General features: G+C 39.9%; 1 protein-coding gene across 1 annotated transcript; it reads left to right on the forward strand.

Annotated features, from left to right (window-relative positions):
* Positions 1-3,409: 3,409 nt before the first annotated feature.
* Positions 3,410-21,925, forward strand: LOC145764303 (4-galactosyl-N-acetylglucosaminide 3-alpha-L-fucosyltransferase FUT6-like). Its single transcript, XM_082575923.1, has 3 exons — positions 3,410-3,440; positions 15,526-15,645; positions 17,213-21,925. The coding sequence occupies exons 1-3, from the start codon at positions 3,427-3,429 to the stop codon at positions 17,988-17,990; spliced, it is 912 nt and encodes a 303-aa protein (XP_082432049.1). The 5' UTR covers positions 3,410-3,426; the 3' UTR covers positions 17,991-21,925.
* Positions 21,926-22,211: the final 286 nt, after the last annotated feature.

The raw sequence follows: 22,211 nt of genomic DNA on the forward strand, positions 1-22,211 counted from the left end.
AAGATAAAAGGCACAAAGATGTTGCTGTCGGCATTGTAGAGAAACTCAATTAGCTGCTCGTGAGCTGGAGCCTCATCATGGTTCAAGCAAAAAGAAATAAATTACATTAGGTCTTTTACATTTGCGGAGAAATCTTGAAAACAGTAGTTTGATTTACTAGCAAGAAAATGAAACATCGCTCGACTGCATGTCTCATTAATTTACTCCCCAGGCAATAATGTAATTGATTTTGCAACTATGATGCAACAATTATTCTAGCTTTTCTCGCCGGATTTTGTGAAAAAATGCTGTCTTCATTAATTTTGAAAAATACAAGTTGAATATGCATAATTTCTGTGTGTCTATGGGCCAAGAATAACGCATTGTGCAATGTGCAACAACTAACGTGTGTCATACAAAAATGTATCGAGGGCTAGATATTAGAAACCCTTTTGGTAAAGTGTTTTAATTGAGTTTCATATTGTTCCCACTTTGTCAAGCGTTGTGGCCCATTGGCAATAGTGCCATGTTGTGCCACTGGGGCATAGGCCGCTGGTTCAAAACCACTGATCTATCACATTAAAATCTATTTTTGGTTATGGAAGATTGACGTGACTCATGTGAAAATAAATCTATCTTTTTGATTAGCTTGTAGCCTTAGTCAATGCTTTGCAGAATCAAACATTTTAATAAGTTGATGTAAACTAGGCTATATGAGTCGAATTAGCATGAAGTTGGTCATTTCATTGTCACTTGTTTCCATCTTTTGCTGTAGCTACTTCATTCTTTTGTGTTTGGAGTATCATGGAAACTACTTCAGACACTATAACGAATTAATGGCAGCTCCGCCTCTGAAGAAAGGGTTTATTTACATTAAACAATCAGTTAAAAGTACTCAATTTTCAAATAAAACCTCAACCATTATGAAGATAAACAGTACTTTGTCAAAACTGGAATTATCTGTTTCATTGTTAGAGAAAAAAACATTCTACCAGGAAAATCGAGACACATCAGTTAATATCGCAGGCAAAGAAACTTTATTTCCAGCAATTCTTAAGCAAAGTGATTTTTCTCAAACTTACACACTTGAAGCTCTGAATACAGCATTAGACAAGAATTTGAAAAAAGCCGAAAATGTTCAAGTAAGCAATTGTTTTTAGTTTTATTTATGATGGTTGATCAGACATTCCAACATAAGAAATGGATCTATTTGAATAGGCCAGCAGCACAAGCTGTAGATTCCTTGCTGCTACAAGGCTTAGTAGGGAAAAACACTTAGTTAAGTCTCAACCTGGGTGCTAACCATCTAACCAAGATAGATGTTTAACAACATTATTGTTTATCGGAATGATAGTAAATATGATAGACAATTTAAGTATAGTTTCTTTTAATGTAGTAGCAAAAAATGAACAACTGGCTGCCTTACTCTTAAAATTTTTATTGTGTCGATGCAAGTATGTGATCACTTCCGTAGATCATCATCATCAACCAATTATACACTTTTATACAGGCCATGAATTAATTCTCATGTCGAGTGTGTGGCCTGTCTGTCGATAACGAAGTTTTCCTTCCACACCTCGCGATTTATTGGGTTGGCAGAGTCCATGTTCAGGGCTACAAGGTCACGTTTTACAAGTTCTTCCCAAGAAAGTTTTGGTCTACCTTGACCTCGCTGTGCTGTGATGTTGACACATCTGACCTGTGAGATCCAGCTTGAGCTGCGCTCAACGTGACCAAGCCATCTTAGTCTGCCTAATTTGAGGACTCCACTGACATAGGCGCCGGGTTTTGAAAATTGCCGGGGGGCAAACTTTTTAGCCGACCGATTGCTTTCATTCAAAATGCTGATGTTTGTTTGTCAGCATTGATGTTTGTTTGCGTCTATCTGCCATTGTATATCGCCAAGCTTTATAATGTAGGCTCAGGCCTCGAAATTCACGGCGGACATGTCCCCCGTCACAGCATGTGATGTCCGCGGGAAGTACCATCTAGATCGGTCATATTTGTCCGCCGAGAAATAACACAGGAACTAGCGATACAAATCGTCATTGCATAGCACGAACAATATATTTTCCAGCGCATTCTAGCGCGCATCTAGAAAATATGAATACTGTATCCCTTAGCTTCCATTCATGGAGGAAAACTTTCGATTTTTACGTTGCTTCAACAATTGATGACATTGAATCAGCGTAACAAAGGTAAATTCTTCGCTAAAAATCGATAGGAGTACAGGTACTTATACACTGATCACGCGCAATTTAGTTCAAGTTTTACCTCACAATATCTCGCTTTGATCTCCGAGGAATAATGATAAGGCAAGGTTGGTTACTAAATTAGATTATACGAGTAGGCTATTACAGCAAAATGCAACAAAATTTGTTAAGTTTTGGTATTACAGTAAGAAAGAAAAAACCCAAGGAAAATTCACGTTCGCTCACATGACACGCAAAAATGAACTTAAAGAAAAAAGCCTGTGAAACTTTGCGCAGCAGAAAATATTAGCCTTAGTGTAGAAATTTTCCGACTCCTGCCCCAAGCATTGTGACGCAATAAGCCACACGACCTCGTTCGGTGGAAGTTAATCAGTTGTGTGACGTATTGACCAGCTACACGGCGCTTTGACTTTTCAAGCGCAAGTCGTTGGTCTGATGAAAGCCTTTCAGAGTGACTTTACTGATTTTTTAAAAAGCCTTCTAAAACCGTAGTTATAGTTCTGAAATGGTGAAGAATTATTATCAAGATAAAGTGATTAAGCATGACGATCGACGGCTAAAACTGGTGTGTCCGCCGTGAGACTTGATTTGTCCGCCGAGATAGCTGCGCAGACCGGACACGTTTGTCCGCCGTCAACAAAAACGAATTTCGAGGCCTGTAGGCTACTTCGAATTATATGCTGGTCACTTTGAACTTTAGCTCTTAATACGCGTAGATACTAAACTGAGCAAACAGCAGACTGCACCTCGTTATTGACACTCCCAAGAAAAAACAAAGCAGAAGAAATCAAGAAAAACGTTTTTCAATCATTGTTACTATGCTTCAACTGCACCATGCTGGCGTTTATCAGCTACCGTACTTCTGTTTCTTTTGTTATCTTAGGAGCAGCGCTCTTGTTGCAACAAGTAGATCTTTTAATTGAGATCGATCCGCAATGAAGGTCAAACTAACGCAAATCTGAACTTAGAAACATTTGATTTAGGATTTTTTTTAAATAATTTGCGGGGGGCAGCCACCCCGAGCTAAATTCACGGGGGGGCGCCGCCCCCCCGGAGTCGGCGCCTATGTCCACTGATGTCTTTTATTTTGAGCTTTGATAGAAGAGTCTGGATGGTGGTGTATGTTATTAAATTTTTGTGTTACAGGCTAATATTCTCATATGGGAGCCAAAGTTTAATGTTCGCAAGCATTACCCACTTGATATTGCCAAGTGTGGATGGTGTGATATCACTTATGATAAATCAATGGTATGTTTCATTTGTAAGATACAGCAATTATTTTTGAGCTTATCTCATTCCATTTTTTTTTAGATGTGGAGTTGGTTAACACCATGGTGGCCTATATAAGAGGTCTTGACAACGCTCATGCTGCTGTCTGGACTGGAGACTGATTGTGTTGATTTTGCTGTCTGGCGTTTATCTCGGATAATTTGATATCTTGAAGCAAAACCAAGCAGTACCGAGTTGCACACAAGCTGAAGTGTAATGTGGCCTTTCTACTAAGCTTTCTTGTACATAAAGCACACTTCATCAGGCAAACGAACGCATCTCATAACTGAATGATTTTACAATAATTATCAGTTGAGAACCAGCCAAAAGTAACTGCTGTTGACAGCTGTAACAAACATCAATAATTCTTTAACAAGGCACAATTATCATCAACATAACGTTATTGTTTGATCTAATCTACCTTGCTTGAAAATCAACGAAGATGTAAAGTTTACCTCATATGCTCCAACGTATACTTCGATTTTTCCAACTCACTCGGTGTATGTGCACTTGCAGCTACAGAATAATTATGCTTCCTAGTATATTTTTACACTTTTCAGACTTTAACAATCATTGAAATAAACTCTAGTTTTTTACTCAAATATATAGGTCTGAAGTACACAATTTACTGGATCCTAAATTGAAAAAGAAAGTGGAAATAAAATTTGTAGAAAATTGCTTCTATGCACTAGCAAGAATAGCTCGTAATACCTTGGCTAAGCACAAAACCGAACTGTCTATTACAGGTGTAATTATGGTTTCAGAAAAAAAAATAATCATCAATAATCATAGCCACAACGCTAAACATTATTCACATAACAACATAAAAAATAGTAGAACATAATAGAGAAAATGAGGTAGCTTCTGACAGGTGTCAACCCCACAACAATGCTTGATATGAACGACTCGGTTACATGTCTTGTAATGCAAAGAACTTTATTCTCACACAAGTCAGTTCAGTCATATACAGCCAAAAATCGATTTCGATCGACTAGGAGCTACATCATCTTCAGTTAAGCTTATTCAAATATAATTCCATTTGAATAAGCTTAACTAAAGATGATGTAGCTCCTAGCCGATCGAAATCGATTTTTGGCAGTATATGATTGAACTGACTTGTGTGAGAATAAATTTCTTTGCATTGGAACATAACAGGAAGGACAGTCGGAGATTGTAGCAGAAAATGCACTGGATAACGGAAAATTATGCCAGTTTCAAAACTTTCATTTGAGATTCTCTACAACTTCTTGGTGTGCCTAAAAGAGCAGCATTTTTTTAAAATATATTGGATAAAATGTGGGAGTGTCTTCTTGTTATGGATAAATTAAATTTGTCAGAGATACTGCAAAACTGGTCAATGAGAAAACTTCTACACACATCACCTTGAATATTGACAAACAAAATAAAGCAATAAATGATCCATTGCACAGTGCAATCACCTGGAATTGTAAGGCCACCTCTGTTTAGATAATCCACATATTTACCATGCGTTTTATAATAATACTGTGTGTCTTCAGTGCTTTCACCAGCCTTTCTTTCAATATACCCTCCTATGTAAACCATAGCATTTAGCGTATCATCAGTCAATTTCTCTTCCAAAGAGAAAAGATTATCAAGAACTGCAGCTTCTTCTACTGTTAAATGTCGATTGCAAATACTGCAACTATGGCCATTTGAAGTTCCAGCGTCAAGTGATAGATCTAATTTGACAGCAAGTTCAGCATGGTGGATTTTTACTTTTTCCAAAACAGCTTGTGCGTTGATGAAATAAGTCCCACCAGAGCCTTGCCTTAACTTGCTGAAATATTTTTCCAATGGGTCAGTGGAGAACCAGCCAAAAATAACATAACATTTTTTTGATGTTGACAGCAAGTACTTTGCAAGATCTACCAGACCATTACACGTATGATACAACATTGTTCCAGTTTCTTTGGTGAGTTTCCTAATTCTTATTTTTTTGTTGTCTGCGGTCATCAGTTTAGCCATGGTTGCTAAATCTTTCAAGAATTCCAACCTTTCGTCATCAACAGATGCAATTACAGCTCTTCGATCATCTCTAAAGCGGATGTTAGCACCTTGAGAATGCACATTGACAATTTTCCATAACTTTGTAATCAATCTGATGAAAAGAACTGTACCCTCAAAACACTGCTTGTGCACATCAGAAAATACTTCAAGAGCTGCAATTGTCTCATCACAAAAAATGTTCAAACATGTTGTGACTTTCTGTCGTTCAATTGACTTCGGAAATACTGCAGCTTCTGACAGCTTTGATAAACGAAGCAAATTTCCAGACTCGGATTGATAGAGCTGTTTCAGATTTGACCACTTTGCCACATGCCTTTTTCCTTGATATTCAAACTCCAACTCACCACATTTCTCTGTCAGCCAATTATTCCGTATACACTTAACTAAATGCACATAATCATGCAATAGAAACAGTCCATCTTGACGTAACTGAACAAAGACGGTTATTTTTCTTGAATGTATTAACAAAAGAAAAATGATCGAATCGCAATTTCTGCAACAAAATACACAACGTAAGATTGTTAAACTCAACACTAGAACTAGAACAAAAGAAGCTGTTGTTCGCTAGCCTGCCAGAATGAAATGATACGAATAAAACAGAGTACTGCCTCGCGGAGTACACGTGACAAAAGGAGTGCAGAAGTAATCAAGGAAGCATGCTAACTGCAGGCATTTGTGCATCCCCCCCAGCTCGTAAGGCGAAACTGTAGACTTACGAGCTCGACCCCTTGATTACCCATTGACCAGAGGATGCGTCTAAATCCAATGCCGGCCGTCGGGACCGCGTGGAACGGCGCAAAACAGGCGATTTTTCAATGTGAGGGACTCCACTTGTAGGTTCGGTTGGTTCCACTGAATCGAAAGGTAGCGGCTGCTTTGGAGGTTCAGGTGAGTGCTGTGGCTCACAAAGCTTCGGGCTTGAGGCTGGTGTCGGGCAGGTGAGTGCGGGCGGACTGTGATCTGCATCGAGAAGCAACATCGGAGATTCTCCAATTTCTGGGCTAGGGCCTATTTCGTGATGCGGAGGGTGGGGAGGGCAGTAGTCCGTTTCAGGAGGCTGGGCAAAAGAAGATGATGGGAGGCTCTGTGGGTGAGCAATGATGTTTGGTTGAGGAGGGATGGGATCGGCACATGCTTTAGTATGTGGAATTACTCGCAAGAAACGTCGATTCCGTTTTGTGATTCTGCCCGACCCGTCAACTTTCACTACATATTTGTCATGCGGCAACGTTTCGACAACCATTCCCACTTTGTCCCATTTTCGAGGATAGTTGCCGTTTTGGTTTTGGATAAATACGCGTTTTCCACATTGTAAGGTACGTAAAGGACGAGTATGCTGAGACAGCGCCTTATCGGTTCGACCAGCTCGCAGGCGAAGGGCGTCTTCCTTTGCCTTCCATGTATCCCGCCATGTACGACGAATGTGACGATTGGAGAACTTGACTAGGCGGTTTACAAAACCGAATGCGTCGCGCAGAGGGTGACCGAACACGATCTCTGCTGGAGAGATGTCACAGTCAGGATCAGGTGTGTTTCGCAACTGTAACAATGCACGTAAGAAGGAATCGTTGTTCAGGTCTCCGTTTGGGCTCACATTAGTCATGAGCAAGCGTTTTACAGTTTTGACAGCCACCTCAGCTCGACCATTAGATTGAGGGAAGTAAGATGACGATATGCGGTGCTGCACACCCCAATTTTTAAGAAAGAGTTCAGTAACGGCAGCCGTAAATTCGGGACCCCCATCTGTAGATATTTCCTCAGGAACACCAAACGTGGCAAAGTACGAGCGCAAGAGTTGAGTCAAAGCAGCTGCTCCTGCGGCACTCGATCCTGATGGCGTGGCAAATACATCCGACCACCCAGAGAATCTGTCCCCAATGACCAAAAAGTGACGACCCCCATAGTCAAAATAATCTGCAAAAATTTTCTCAAATGGTGTAGCTGGGGGATCACATGGCGTCGGGGGAGGAGCTGCTTGAGATGGAGCATTACGATTACATGAAGTACACGAGTCACGAATAGCATGGATATCATTAGTCATCCCGGGCCAAAATACTATAGCACGTGCCCGGCGTTCCATGGCAGACACACCTTGATGACCAGCATGCAACGTTGAGAGTACTCTAGGCCTAAGCGATGGTGGTACAACAATACGATCATGATATAGAATAACGTCGTCTTCAACAAAGAACCCGTCACGATAGGGGAGATATGGGCGAATGTCGCCGGTGTTGGGAAAGGTGAATCCCGTTTCAATAGCTACCATTAACTTGCTAAGGTTTGGATCGGCGGCTGTTTCCCGAACGATTTCAGGCCATTGCAAGCAAAAGGCATGGGCGGCATCTGCCTGTATGGCAGTAACCAGCGCCATTTCTGCTACATTATTTTCTGCACACGACGCTACAGCAATGAGATCGCATGATACTGGGTGACGTGAGGCAGCATCGGCTGCGCAGTTGGTTGTGCCAGGTAAGTGTGCGATATCAAAGCGCCACATTAGTGTACGCTGTTTTAAACGAAACAGGCGAGTGTTAGTGATTTCGTCCAACGTACGGTCACCGAATATTTTTACCAATGGCTTATGATCCGTTACAATAACCAAATTATCACAGCCTTGCGTAAAATACTTTGTCTGTTCTAGGCCCCACGCAACTGCTAGGGCTTCGCCTTCTATGGGAGCATAACGTCGTTCGGCCGATGAGAGGAATCGGGATCCTGCAAGAGTCACTTTCCAACCTGATGAGCAGCAGTCCGGTATAGTGGAAGCACATACGCAATGTTTTTGGAGAAGGAAATATCCGATGCCTTTGTTGGACCAGTCAGGGCGCAAACATGTTCGACGGCAGGGGTCAAAGATTTCTACCCCATGGCGAATAGCATCAACGATTGCCGATTTGGAGGCGGCAAATGCGGAATCCAGCTCCTGAGACCATTCGAACTTATGCTTTGGGCTAAGGAACGGCTTGAACGGTGCCATTAGGTCACGCAGTTGAGCATAGTTTCCTACTTGGTTGATTAATCCGAACCAGCTGCGTATGTCTGTGATATTATTCGGGACTGGAAATTCTTGGATGGCGAGCAAGTATTTAGGGAGGGGCTCGACCATTGCTTCTGAGATACGGAATCCAGCGAAATCTACGGTGCGTTGGGCAAATTGAAACTTGTCAGGGTTAAGGACAATGCCCGCCCGTCCCACTAAAGTGAGGAATTTTATGGTTCGCCACCAATGTTCCTCCAGTTGGCTATCATAGAACACTGTGTCGTCGACACAGCGTTCTTTGCGCACAAAATCGGTTAATATGGTATTGAAACGGCGATTGTAGCCATCCCCAGAGGATAGGAATCCTTGCGGTGCCCTAGTGTAGCGCCATCTTCCAAAGGGAGTGATGAAAGTTGTGAGATGCCGATCAGAAGGACGCAGTGGAACACTGTGATAGCCGTTCCATGCGTCAGTCACCGATTTCCAAGTGTTTCCGGGGACACGACGGGACAGCTGGAATGGAGCTTCGGAGGCGAAGGTTTCTCTCTGGCAGAATTTGTTTAAGGGGGACAGGTCGACAGTACGGCGTGGTGAGCCATCATTTTTGCGTGTGATAACCATGCGATGACACCATGTGGTGGGTTCGCCGTGGGGGACTTTTTCAAGGATTCCCAGAGCCTCGTCGCGGAGGAGATCAGCGTGTACTTTTTCTTGCCAATGCAAGGGGATAGACGCTGGTGTATGAACGGCCACTGGTTTCGCGTTGGGGTCAACATGTATTTCTATGGGAGGACCAGCCATACAATGTAGCGCGCGGTGCGGGCAAGTGTTGAAAGTGGATGCGGCGTACCTCTGGAGTAGCCAGTTTGCCATCTTGTCATTGTTTTCAGGTGTGCATGGGAACGGAAGCTTGGTTGGGGGAGCTGGAACTGCACCACGTTGAGGGCAAGTGCACGACTCCAGTTGCTTGCTGGGTACTGTGCATCCACCGTTGACAAGTCTGACGACGTTGATTTCTGGTTCGATAAGATTGTGCGCCATTTCTTGCTTGATCTGATGTTCCCCTAGAGTTGGGAACTTCGGGGATAGGGCACCTAAATGCAATAGTGTGTCATGAGATAAGTATAACTTGTCAACGTCTGGACTGATGTAAATCATGCACCGACGTTCAACATTGCAGCCGTGCGCTGTACCCCGAATGATGGCACGAAATGCTCCTGTAATGGAAATAGTAGAGCGATTTGCAGCTATTAGGTTTGGTGCGGGTACAAGGGTCTCTTGTCCAAAGCCGGATTGCACAAAGTTCTTCAGTGACCATACATTTATTTGGGCACCAGTATCTGCGATTGCTGTTACTTGTGCTATCGCGCTAGTGTACCTGCCTTGATGACATGAGTCATCCATAGATATGTCTACCCGAACTGTGGGATGTTCTCGCATGCGGGATGGTGTCCAATGCCCTTTTTGGAATGTGTGGTGAGGACCACGAATTGTTGAGAACATTGGGTCTCGGGCTGCGATGTCAGTTTGTGTTGAGGCAAATGTGCCTATTTGAGGTACAGTAGGTGCTACACAGAGTGCTCCGACTGATGCATCTTTAGGAGGAGCGCCCCATTTGTTTTTATGACGAGATGACCGAAAGCATTCGAGACAAAGGGAATAAGGCGTAGTGTTCCAACCTCTGGGGCCTTCTCTGTAACGATTGAATAATCTATTGCATTTAGGGCAGTGAGTTTTTTGTGACCAATTGGGAGAGGAAGGTGCTGCCTGGATGTGTCCACGGTCTCTTGGAATAGGGCTTTGGCTTTTCTTGCGCTTGAACGTCGACACTGCCGAAACGTCATGAGATGGTACCGCATTGCGAGCCATTTCTTTAATCTCGACAAAGGCGATGATATCGTTGATGGGAATCGACAATACTTTGTCCATTCCCATCATTTCGCGACGAATCTCACTGTCCGAAATTCCACTGAGTAGTGTGTCGCGGATCATGTGATCTGTATAACTAACTTTCAGCCCGCAGGAACATTTCGTAGTGAACGCACATATATCCGCTTTTCCTCGAGCACGAGCTGCAAAAGCGCGAAATTTTTCGTCGCGCATTTGGTGCATCGCCATAAACGCTGACCGTAACACCCCTGTGGCGACAGGTATAACGGCCAGTTGTCGCATTGCAAGCAAAAGTTCATCTACAGGTTTGCTCACTGTCTCAGCGTCAGCTTGGAGAAGGCTGTCCCCTAGGGCTTGGCCGGTACATTGAAATAACTGGACTGACGCTGCTTCATCAGGAATGCTGCAACCTTCTTTAAAAGCCTTCCATCTTCTGGTGAACACGCTCCATTCTTCTGGAGAAACTCCAATATCTACAGTAGGTCGATTTAGCTTCGGGCCAAGGTTTACGGGCGCTGGAGCGTTGCGCGTCGTAGCAGCATGACTGTACGTGTGACTTTGCAGCACCACACAAGCAACCGCTTCGGGCACGTCGGCTGTTTCAAAATTACAGTTGGGAAAGGCGCATGTTATCACCACCATTCCACAAATTTCTTTAAATTAACCTTATCCTATTGCGATTCGATCATGAACAAAGACGGTTATTTTTCTTGAATGTATTAACAAAAGAAAAATGATCGAATCGCAATTTCTGCAACAAAATACACAACGTAAGATTGTTAAACTCAACACTAGAACTAGAACAAAAGAAGCTGTTGTTCGCTAGCCTGCCAGAATGAAATGATACGAATAAAACAGAGTACTGCCTCGCGGAGTACACGTGACAAAAGGAGTGCAGAAGTAATCAAGGAAGCATGCTAACTGCAGGCATTTGTGCAGTAACCATGGTTTATCTTCAACTATAGCTAGTGCCTGGAAGAGCTTTCTGTTTACCTGGTGTCCATCTGCAATAATGGCTAAAACCTTACCACCTTCTGTTTCAGCGATAGCTTGCATTATTGGATGGCACTGGCTGGTTAGAAATTCAGCAGTTAAGTTACTTACTGGTAAAACCTTTGCAACAAATAGTGGCCCACCATATAAGCATTTTAACATTATGCAGCAGATAGTCTTGGCTAATTTATCTGGATGGTCAACAGCTTTGCCAAATACTTTACCACCATGGTACGTTAACGATGGTTTTACGTAAACTTCATCAATCAGTATGTTACACCATCGCTGTTCAACTGGTAAGTCACATAACACTTTCTTCACAAAAGTCACATCATCAATTTTCTCAACCTTACTGGTTATTCGTGTCAAAGTACGAATACTAGGCAATGCATAATCATTAACCAATCTGCTGTATAAACTCCTTGATGTACAGAAATAATCAAAAGCCCGAGCAATATCCTGAGGAGTGTAAATTACGTTTCCAACTGATTTTTTTCCTAAAGCATTTAAATTACTGAATACAATTTCTTTCTTGTGCTCAATTTCTTTGTTTTCTAGAAATCTGATGATTTCGTGTAAGCATGACCATGACTTGCATTGAAATATTTTGTTGGCACCTAATGTAGGTATAGAGCACGATGCTCCACAATGGTATGCCTGGAATGAAAAATTTTCTTGCAGCTTGATGACAGAAAGTGGCACACCACACATATATTTTGCAGACTGAATAACTACACTTTTTTCAATTTTAAATGTAACAACATTGCTATTTTCACTTAAGTTTTGTGCAACTTTATTTAAATCTATGCAGTCTTGTTTCTGGAACTGTTCAATCTCATCTGGTTGTTGGGTTCTAACAGATAACCGAGCTCGTTTTGTTGGACGAGGTTTAGGTAATGGTGCTGAAAGACAACTGCTGGGTATACAAGGAAATACTGATGGTGGGTCTATTGGACATTCTTTGCCATGCACTGAAGCAAATTTAGCATCACTAGGCTAGTGCTTTCTGCACACAACTGTATGCTTAGTCACATTCAAGTTTGCTCGTGGGATTACTTTAATCCATTTAAGACGTTCCTGCTCATTTTTCGGAAACCTATAGACTGATAATTTTGATGAGCTTGAATCATAGTTTCCTTTACACAGTGGAACACAGCACTTTAATGGCATGATTAACTTTACACTAACAAGCAGCAACTGTAGCAGTGATTGATTGAATCTTTATCTCCTGTACTGTAGTTAGCTGAACGGTTATTATACTGTATTTGTTTTACTGTAGGTTTACAACTAAAGGTAAAACAATGATTGTAGGCCAACTACTGACATAGGTGTAGGTAGCGAACAAAATTTGGAGAGAGACTGATTTACCTAGATTTTAGCATACAAAACAGCTTTCAAAACTGAACAATCCAGAAAGGAATACCATACAACATCATATAGTTGCTTCTGTGCATTTTATGGTGTAAACCAACTTATTTCATACCTAAAACTCCAAACAAACCAGCTTTTCTACAGTTTTAGTAAGGTACAACTTAGACCTACCATTATACTTGTGTAAGCTAGTATGTGAAACCTACTTGACTGCACACAAGGCAATTGAGGCAAACCATCACCTACAGAAATATTTTTACACAACACTAGGACGCAATACTTTGTAAGCAACACTGCTTTTGCTTTACACAGTACCTTGTACTTGCACTTATCACAAGTTCATTACGCTCTAAACGTACGATACTCGCACTGCAGCTCCAGCCGCGATTTAAAATCAGCCGCCAGTCGAAGAAATCTCTCAAGCGTTGACATGACCTTTTACTAGAGGTCACCATGGTTAACACCATCCAGTCTAAACATATTTAGATAATTACTTGTGCAATTTGGTTGATTGATATATTTAATTTCTACCTTAGTATACCACACTCTTCAGTGCAATGACATGCGGTTACTACGTTATTGACATAGACACCATGGTTGTAAAAACGTGAAATTTTGTTTCATCTTTTAACTTCCAGCATGTCAGACTGTTCGAATAGTGAACTATTAGACTGTTTTTGTATTGCAAAAATGCAACAAAGCTCGGAATACTTAGCAGTGTGTTCTTGCTTTGCAGTCTATGCATCTCATTCTTGATTGAACAAACATGCTTCTTCTAGCTGCGTATTTGCAATAAGGCAATGCTTCGTTGAAGTTTATTGGAAACGCATATTATTCCGAAATGTCTAACAATTTCTCGCTAGCCTACAAGATGGATTATAAATGCAAGAAAATCACAGGAAAAGATAAATTTTGTTATTTGTTAGGAAAATGCCCGCTGATTATTTCCTGGTTTCTTTAATTTTCAGATCAAGAAGCCAAATACGAAAGCAGTGGTATTTCATTTTCTTGAACTGCTTACTAAACTAAACCGGAAGCTCCCATTAAAAAAGTAATGTTTTATTCTTGCACCTGATGTTATTCATACTCACCTTGTATATTTCGCCATTATATCGTTTGGAAAGTGACTTCAAAAAGATTATGGGAATATTTCTTTCTTTGACCCAAAACACTTGTTTAGCAACTTAATCCTGGTGGTTCTATGTGCATGTAGATGCTTTAAAACACTGACATTCATCCTTTATCGTTTCTAGCGCTAATTGCAACGTTCATCTGATGAAATTGTAAGTAAAAGCAACAATAAACAGGTTGGTTCATTGCTTGACTGACGTTTCGCGCACCATGACAATGCGCATCCTCAGAGCGAATAACATACAAAATAAAATTTTAAAAAGTTATATAGTGCAGTGCAATTGAAGGCAAGAAAAAATAAAACACACAATATTTTAAAGATTGGCCAATGATATGTGAGCGGTTACTTTCCACGTTAAATTACGTAACAACTTCCAACAATAAACATAGATTAGAAGCAGTAAAGACCAACAGAAATTCCTAACGACATTAAATTACAATAACGTTCCCAATTATGTTCAAGCAGGCATGAAGCCTGCGTGTCGAGACAATAATGATTTATAAGGTTTTGGTAATAGATTTCTGTCGTTCCGGTTGAGTATGTTGCAATGTTTTGATGTAATGTTGATGAAGCAACTTTCTGCCGTGGTGCATTGATAATAATAATTTGTTTACTTCAGCGCAGTTTCATCAGCGCAACTAGTACTAGAAACGATAATTGTCCTTCGATGAACACCCAAACTATCAGTAATCTATTCATCCTTTAACCAGTGTAAAACCCAGGGTTGTGGAGTTGAAAGGATTTTGGCGTGTCAAGAGTCGTAGTCGTTGAATTTTTTGTTAGCAATCCTTTTACAAAGTATTGTTTCTTGTTCTTCGTGTTGATCTCTACAACTTTACCAGAAAACAAAAGTGTTTGCTCTTGTTAGTTTTTATGAAAGTTGCTGTTCCAATTTCAATCATAATTTAAATTTTAAAAAAATAAAAAGGGCAAAAATTAAAAAAAATGGCAACACTGAAGTCGGGGTCGGCCAGTGATAAATCAAGGTGATGGAGTCCTACATTTTTCGCCCGACTCCACAGCCCTGGTAAAATTTATTTGTTAAAATATAGTTGCCTAGTGTGATTATTTCATGCGCCAGGTGTTGCTGAGAAGGTTACTGACGAGAAGTGCGTTGAAGTAGTTGCTTGATTAGCCTATTTTTCTTTGTTTCCATAGTTGGGCTTGTATCCACTGAATGACTAAATTACTGCACTGTCAGAATTAATATCCATTTTCATATTTCTGGAATAGCCTATTTAACTCGGAATAATTGACAATTGGATGAAGGCTGCCCACCTCTGAATGCTTGCAAGTTGCAACGTTTGAATAATAAGAAACCATGATTGATTTTTATAACACCGCAGCCAATTTTTGATGTTCAGCTGCACACAGAATAATTTCAACCACGCTCCAACTTACGAGTTTTAATATTATTATTTTAGATTGATTGTTTAATTTAACAAAGCAGTTCCAGTGTACAACGAATTTTCCCGGTATAGCTTAGCTGTCGTATTATAAATGTTGTGCAAAAAAGCTAAGCTGCGTAATCCATGGGTTATAATACGAAAAATACCTAGTGAGTAGCGAATTGGTTTTACAAGACTGTGTCGGTAAATGATAGTCACAGCATTAGTGATTTCTGCTCTTTAGTTGTTGCTGACAATCATCAAGCAGCATTTGTTTTTCAGGCGTCGTCCGGACCAATATTTTGTGTTCTGGGTTTTAGAACCATCAGCGGTTCTTCACGACAACATGAAGTATGACCTTGAAGTGTATGATGACATGTTTAATCTAACTATGAGCTACAGGTTTGTTAAATATCATCGGAAGAGTTTAAATTGAGTTGATGGTTTGTAAACGAAATCGACTTTTATTTGTAGTAGCCTATCAAAAATATGCAATCAATCCGTACCCTACGTTTTAAGATTTTTGTTTAGTTTCAAACCAAACAACTGAGCCAAATTGTATTTGTTTAGTCAACGTCGTTTAATCTTTTGCTCAAAATCTTGCAAAATTTTATTTTTGGTAGTTTGGTTGTACGGTAGGCTTCTCTTATGATACATTTGCAGTGTTTAGTCAAAGGGGGCGGGCCCACTATCTCAAGGGATCCACAGATAATATACTTTAATGTTTCAGTAACAACATGTTTACAGTACTGCTTTAAATTTTCTGATTGGAGTGTGGTTCGGTCAATAGAACTTTTTTTCATGAATTGTTGGTGCAGAGTCACTTGTAAATAGAAATTTGAATAGAGTGGTCAATGGTCATGTGTTGGTAAAATTAGCAAGCACAGATGGTACAGTGTTGGTACTTAGTTACTTTACTACGGCCTGACACTACAAAGACAAGCATGGGTGCGCCTCAACCGTCTTCGTACTTTTCCACTTAGTTGAGCTTTTCCACTTAACCATGCACCATTGGGAAATGGCTTCTTCCTCCTTTTGTGAATGTATTGCCTAGGAAGAGACCGTAGACGACATCAACAATGATCATAGCCTTTGCAGAGTAAAACATTTTTTTTTGGGGGGGGCAAACACAATTTACCCAAATTTTGCCGTAGGCCTATATATTTTCAAAAACTCAAAATTACTCACAAACTCTGAGGTAGTGCAGTTTAATAACTCTACAGTCATCAACTCGGCAACAAAACGTAGCCTACAACAGCAACATAAAGCTGTATTAACTTTAATCTACATTTATAGTCCCAATTCTGTTATGTGTCCCAATTAAATATATAAATCGTCTAATTGAAACATTCTCGTGTTGCACAAAAATATATATACAGTACTTTACAATGTAGATTTCAGTGACCTGTTTTAGCTTGATGCTGCGCTTTTACTGTGGTAATAGCGAATTGCACTAGTTTTCGAAACACAGTTTCCTAGTCATGTGCTATGACGAATAAAATAGCCCATGACTACGAAACTGTGTTCCGAAAGTTAGTGCAATTCGCGATTACCAGCAGCGAACTCGCAGCATCAGGCTCAAACAGGTCGCTAAAATCTAGATTGTGAAGTAAGCAACGATCATGCTGCTAAAAGCGAAACTCAATCAAAAATTGTATATATTAGGCTAAGCCAAACTGGATTCAACAACAATTTGAATCAACTAGTTTCTATGTAAGGCACCATTCATGCGTTTGCTTGTGTAGTCTTAAGTTAGTTGTTTTTCTGAACGCAGACCATTGGGCTATATACTACCGTACTATAATAAATTATTAGATCGTACTCAACATCTCCGCTCCGTAAATTGTCAAAAGTTAAACATTACGAAGTTAGGATTAGTTTAAAACTTGTCTTGAAATTTGACTTTAGAATGAAAGCTTTCTTTGACAACCACCATAAAAGTCTGCCATTCACACAACATTTTTTCCAGGCGAGATGCTGATGTCTATGATCCTTATGATTACCTTGTCCGTGTGGTTGAGTCCATTCGTGGAAAGTCTGTTTACCACATCGATCTTTTGATGAAGAGGAAGACTAAACTTGTTCTGTGGGTGGTTTCCAACTGTGGATTTACGCGGGGTGCACGGAAGAGGATGGCCCTGGCTAAAAAATTAATTGCTCATGGTTTGAAAGTCCAGCTGGCTGGTGGTTGTTTCTACAACGGTGTTTGGAAATGGCCCTTTGCAAAGTATAAATTCTATCTTGCGTTTGAGAACAGCTATCACTGTAAGGATTACATTACTGAAAAGTTTTATCGAAAAGCACTGGAAAATGGAATTGTCCCTGTTGTGTTTGGAGCTCTCAAAGCAGAGTATGTCGCAGCGGCCCCACCTAATTCTTTCATTTACGCCGAAGATTACACGGTTAGTGAGCTGGTAGAGTACTTGAATTACTTGGATCAGAACGACACCGCTTACCGCAAATACTTAGAATGGAGGGAGATGGACATTGAGAAGTTGACTTATACCAGAAGAGCGACAGGATTTTGTCACTTATGTAGAATTATCCATGGTATTAATTACGATAATATCTTTAATCCGAATTATGAGAAAAAGTACTCGACGCTTCCTTTTTTTCACAAAGTCGAAGGAAGGGTGGTCCATTCCCTGTCTGATTGGTTTTACAAGTCCGATCATTTTGACTGTTTTGACCAGCCCCGTCCTATAAACGCAACAACGACGACATTACCAGAGTTGGAAACTAACTGATAGGCCTAAACCTAACCAGTGAAGCAATGGGAGATTTATGATACGGAACGAACGCGTCATTCCAGAAAGGCCTGCACCATCTTGTGCTGTATTACGGAAGGTAATTTCAACTCCAACTGGTTTTGAAGACAACCAATCCTATCACAAATTAGATTATTGTTCTAATCTAAATCATCATGCGTATGTATAATCTATTGCAACTGCACTTTACAATCTCCGTCTTTGTTGGTAACAATAACAACCCTTCCTATATGGTTATAGAATGTTTCTCATGCTGATAATATGTAAAGTTCAGTTGTTTTTATTTTTGACCCTCACAGCAAAATAAGCTTTTAATTCTGTCAGAACAAGCATGTGTTTGAAAAAAAATAATCAGTTCAGAGCCCATTGCGCAACTATCAAACTGTCCCATGGATAGTGCCAAGGCTGGATTTCAGCCGGAACGGTCCGGAACGCCGCTCCGGAAGTTTGATCAAAAAGTTGACTTGTCCGGAACGGCGTTCCGGAAGCTCAAATATTCTATGCTCTTATTATGTTTTACCCTGTTCTGAGTTCGGGACTTTACTAAGTCAAAGTCCCGGTTCAGAGTATAGCGTTAAGATGGTGTTTGTAATTTGTATCATTCATTTGACCCTTATTGTGCAACCTTGAGGCAGCTTGACTGTTCTAGCGGGACACCCTGACGTTTACACTCCGATATTTTATTCAGCCACCTTACTATGTCACAATTAGTTTTTCCTGTATTTTTCCATTTTTATTACTGACTGTTTCCCGCTGCTTAGCACCACTCTTAGTACGCCTTGCCCTATTCAGAGTAGCCTTGTAGCCTATGTCTGAGCAGTGGAAGTATCAATTACAAAAATAACCCGCCAATCAATCCCCACATTTTCTATCATCACTTGGGAAAGTCCATTCATCGCTTGTTAAATTCAACAGACTCGTCATTTATTCATCATCATGTGCCGTCTCCGATCCGAAAGTTGGCTGTCATTTGCTTTCACAATCCACATATCACGTTCTTTCGCTGCTTGAAAAGTCAGCCCACTGTTTTACATCATTTTTTCAAGTTCGTTGCCTTCTTCCTCTGCACCTCCTTCCTCCCACCATACCTTCAATAACCAATTGATGTAGCTGTCCTGCCGATCTTCTCAAAATATGTCCCGCGAATTTCATCGTTTGTTTTGCTAAGTCGTTTGCCCATCTATCTTGTAAGCTACTCCGATTCTTTTTCTAATTGCTTCGTTTGTAATGTGTTTTTTATATGTAGCCTACTTTTAGTATTCTTCTGTAGCACCATAGCTGAAAAGCATTATTTTTTTAGTGAATTTCTTTGCTGCAGGTCCAGCTTTAACTTCTATATAACAAGACTGATTTGATGTAACAAGATAGAAGTCTCAGTTTTAATTGTAATTCTACATCTCTTAAAAATTCGTTGCATTTCCAAAATAACGCTTTTGCTTGACCGATTCTTCTTTTTACATCATTGGTACACCTTCGATCTTGTGTGACATTTATTAACGCCTGCAAAGTAGGCTACTTGATCCAACTACTTGACCAGAGAAAACAGTAATGACACACGGAGAAAACGAAATCATTCAAGTGGCAAAGAGATTTCGCTTAGATGAACGCGAAGCTGTGAGGGGACTTCGTGAATATGTGACTACGACAAAAAGATCCCAGATTCTTCAAAATTTGATAACGTCACTAAAATCCCTTCCAATTTCATCGAGCGAGTGTGAGCGCAGATTTTCACAGATGAACCTCATACTGACATCTGAACGTGCTTCTCTCACACTGTAACTGTTTATACGAATGGTGGGTCCTCTACTGAGAAAGTTGAGACTCGAAGTCGCCAAACGTCTTATGGTTTTGAATACGATAAATTTCTTGAAAAATTGTGGAACTTGTTGTAATTTTTGTGTTATTGTTTTACTAAAATACGAATATTTGCATTGAACATCGTTATATCATCTATAAACTATGATATTTACTTTGCCGACGTTTTAAACACGTAGCCTACATCAAGTGTGTTGTTTCAAAGTCTAATGAGGGCATACTTCTGAATCTCTCCTACCGCACCTAACACATTTGGAAAGTAAAAAAACTAACGTTCCGGAAGCTAATCTTCTGCAAATCCACCACTGGATAGAGCTATATCGATAGTTCGTCTATGTTCACACTTTTTATTGAGCGGATTGTTGTTCAAAGATGAACTATATCATACCTAGCCTATCGTAATACTGTAGCCTACGGTACATCAAACGAATGTGAAGGTTGAATGAATCAATAATACGGATGAATTTCGCTATAGTTGGTAATGAAATAATGAGCAGCTGGGCAATCATGTAGGCGAGTGAGTGTGAAGTAAATTGCAGTTAGAAATAGTCCCACCCGGTGGCTCAGTTGGTTAGCGCGAGATTTCGAGAACGAAGAAGCTTTAAGATCATGCGTCGCTGGTTCGATTTTTGGAGTGTGCGTAGAGATGTAAATGCAAAAAAGACGAACCGTTTTTTTTTTTTTTTTAAACGTGTTTTTTTCAAAAAAAAAAATTGTCCAAAAACCACGCGTTTTTTGTTTTTTTTCATATTTTTCTGGAAAAGGTGCAAATTTTTTACAATTTGCAACTGAGTTTCATTGAACATGAAAGCTGTTGAACATGAAATTACTTTCAATTCTAAAATGTCATTTGGTATGTTATTTTCCCCAAAAAACTTTTATCTTTCACGTGCTCCTCTGCTACATCTAGGTAAATCTGAAATTGTGTTCACAGACTCTGTAAAATACCTGGGTGTATTTATTGAGAGTTCTCTCTCAGATGAAAATGATATTTCAAGGCAGGTACGCTCTCAGTACTGTGCTGCAAACAATGCAAAATCTCATTTCGCTAAATGCTCACCCTCTGTAAAAAACGTTGTATTTCGCTCTTATTGTATGTCCTTTTACGCATCCCAGTTGTGGAACAAGTTTAGATCTTCTAGTATAAAACGATTACGTGTTGCTTACAATGACTCTTTTAGAATATTGCACAACTTGCCTCGTTATGTCAGTGCCCGTGAATATCAAGTAATGTATAATATAACAACGTTTGATGCTTTATTGAGAAAAAACATGTTTTCGTTTATCAACCGTTGCATTCACTCCTCCAATCGCTTTATATCAGACCTGATGTCATCTGATTGTTTTTATCGTTCTGAATACTTTCAATTCTTCCAACGCTCATTGTATATAAATTTGTAACAGTAGATAGCCCATTTAGTGAGCTTTTAAACCGACGGCATCCAAGGTGGCTCTCTGTGATCTTTGTGCATTTTCAGTTTGTGTATTATTTCGTTGTTTTTGTTTTGGATATGGACAACTTTGTTTGACGCAAATAAATAATAATAATAATAATAATAATTACAGTGCTCTTGAAAAACATTAAACTAGTGAAAATGGTATTATTGATCTGCTGAAATTCCTAAGTGTGTATGCTTGGCACAGGGGTATCTAGAGAAGGGGATACGAATGCTTTTATTACGTCTGGCAATAGAATCGCTTTTGTTTATCGTAAAATGACAATTGGCACCGATAGTAGTTTAATAAATCTTGTTATGGAAATTGAATGAGGCTGCTATCTACAAAAAACTATTGTAAGTGCTTATTTGACGTTTTTTTAAATTGGTCTCATGCTGATTGTAAAACTGTGCAGTAGTGCGTACAAAACTCGATTCATGACTCATGCCGTTCACTCTCCTATGTTGTTATTTAAGTTTCTTGTTGATCGTTAACAATTAAGTCTCCCCCTTTTTTCGAACTTATTTCAAACTTTGCGCACGATAAGTTTTTGTCCAGAAGTTGAATTTTCATTTTGCATGTTTAGTTGTTTTCAGCAATATGTCCTGTGTTTTGCCATGCTAGACAGGTAGTCACTACCTGGTCTAGGCTGTTTATTTCTAGCTGGCTATTTCAGGTGTTCAACCTGTTCAGTGAACAGGTGAGAATTTTCAAAAGCAAAATCAATTCTAAGTTTTTCATTTTTTAATCAAAACTAATTGTTTTTTATAAATTTCAATATTTTTTTATAAATATCAAATAAAAATATTTTGTTATATATAGACGAGATAGTTTTATCATATCATGAGACAAGGGTGAATGAAATCTGGAGATAGATGCCAGGGGTGAACAAAACGAAAAAAGTTTCAGTAGCACCGATCTAGCCTACTGCAAAGGCTTTGTTAAAAA

The sequence above is a fragment of the Aplidium turbinatum genome, chromosome 2 (genome assembly GCF_918807975.1).
Source record: "Aplidium turbinatum chromosome 2, kaAplTurb1.1, whole genome shotgun sequence".
Taxonomy (NCBI): Eukaryota; Metazoa; Chordata; class Ascidiacea; order Aplousobranchia; family Polyclinidae; genus Aplidium; species Aplidium turbinatum.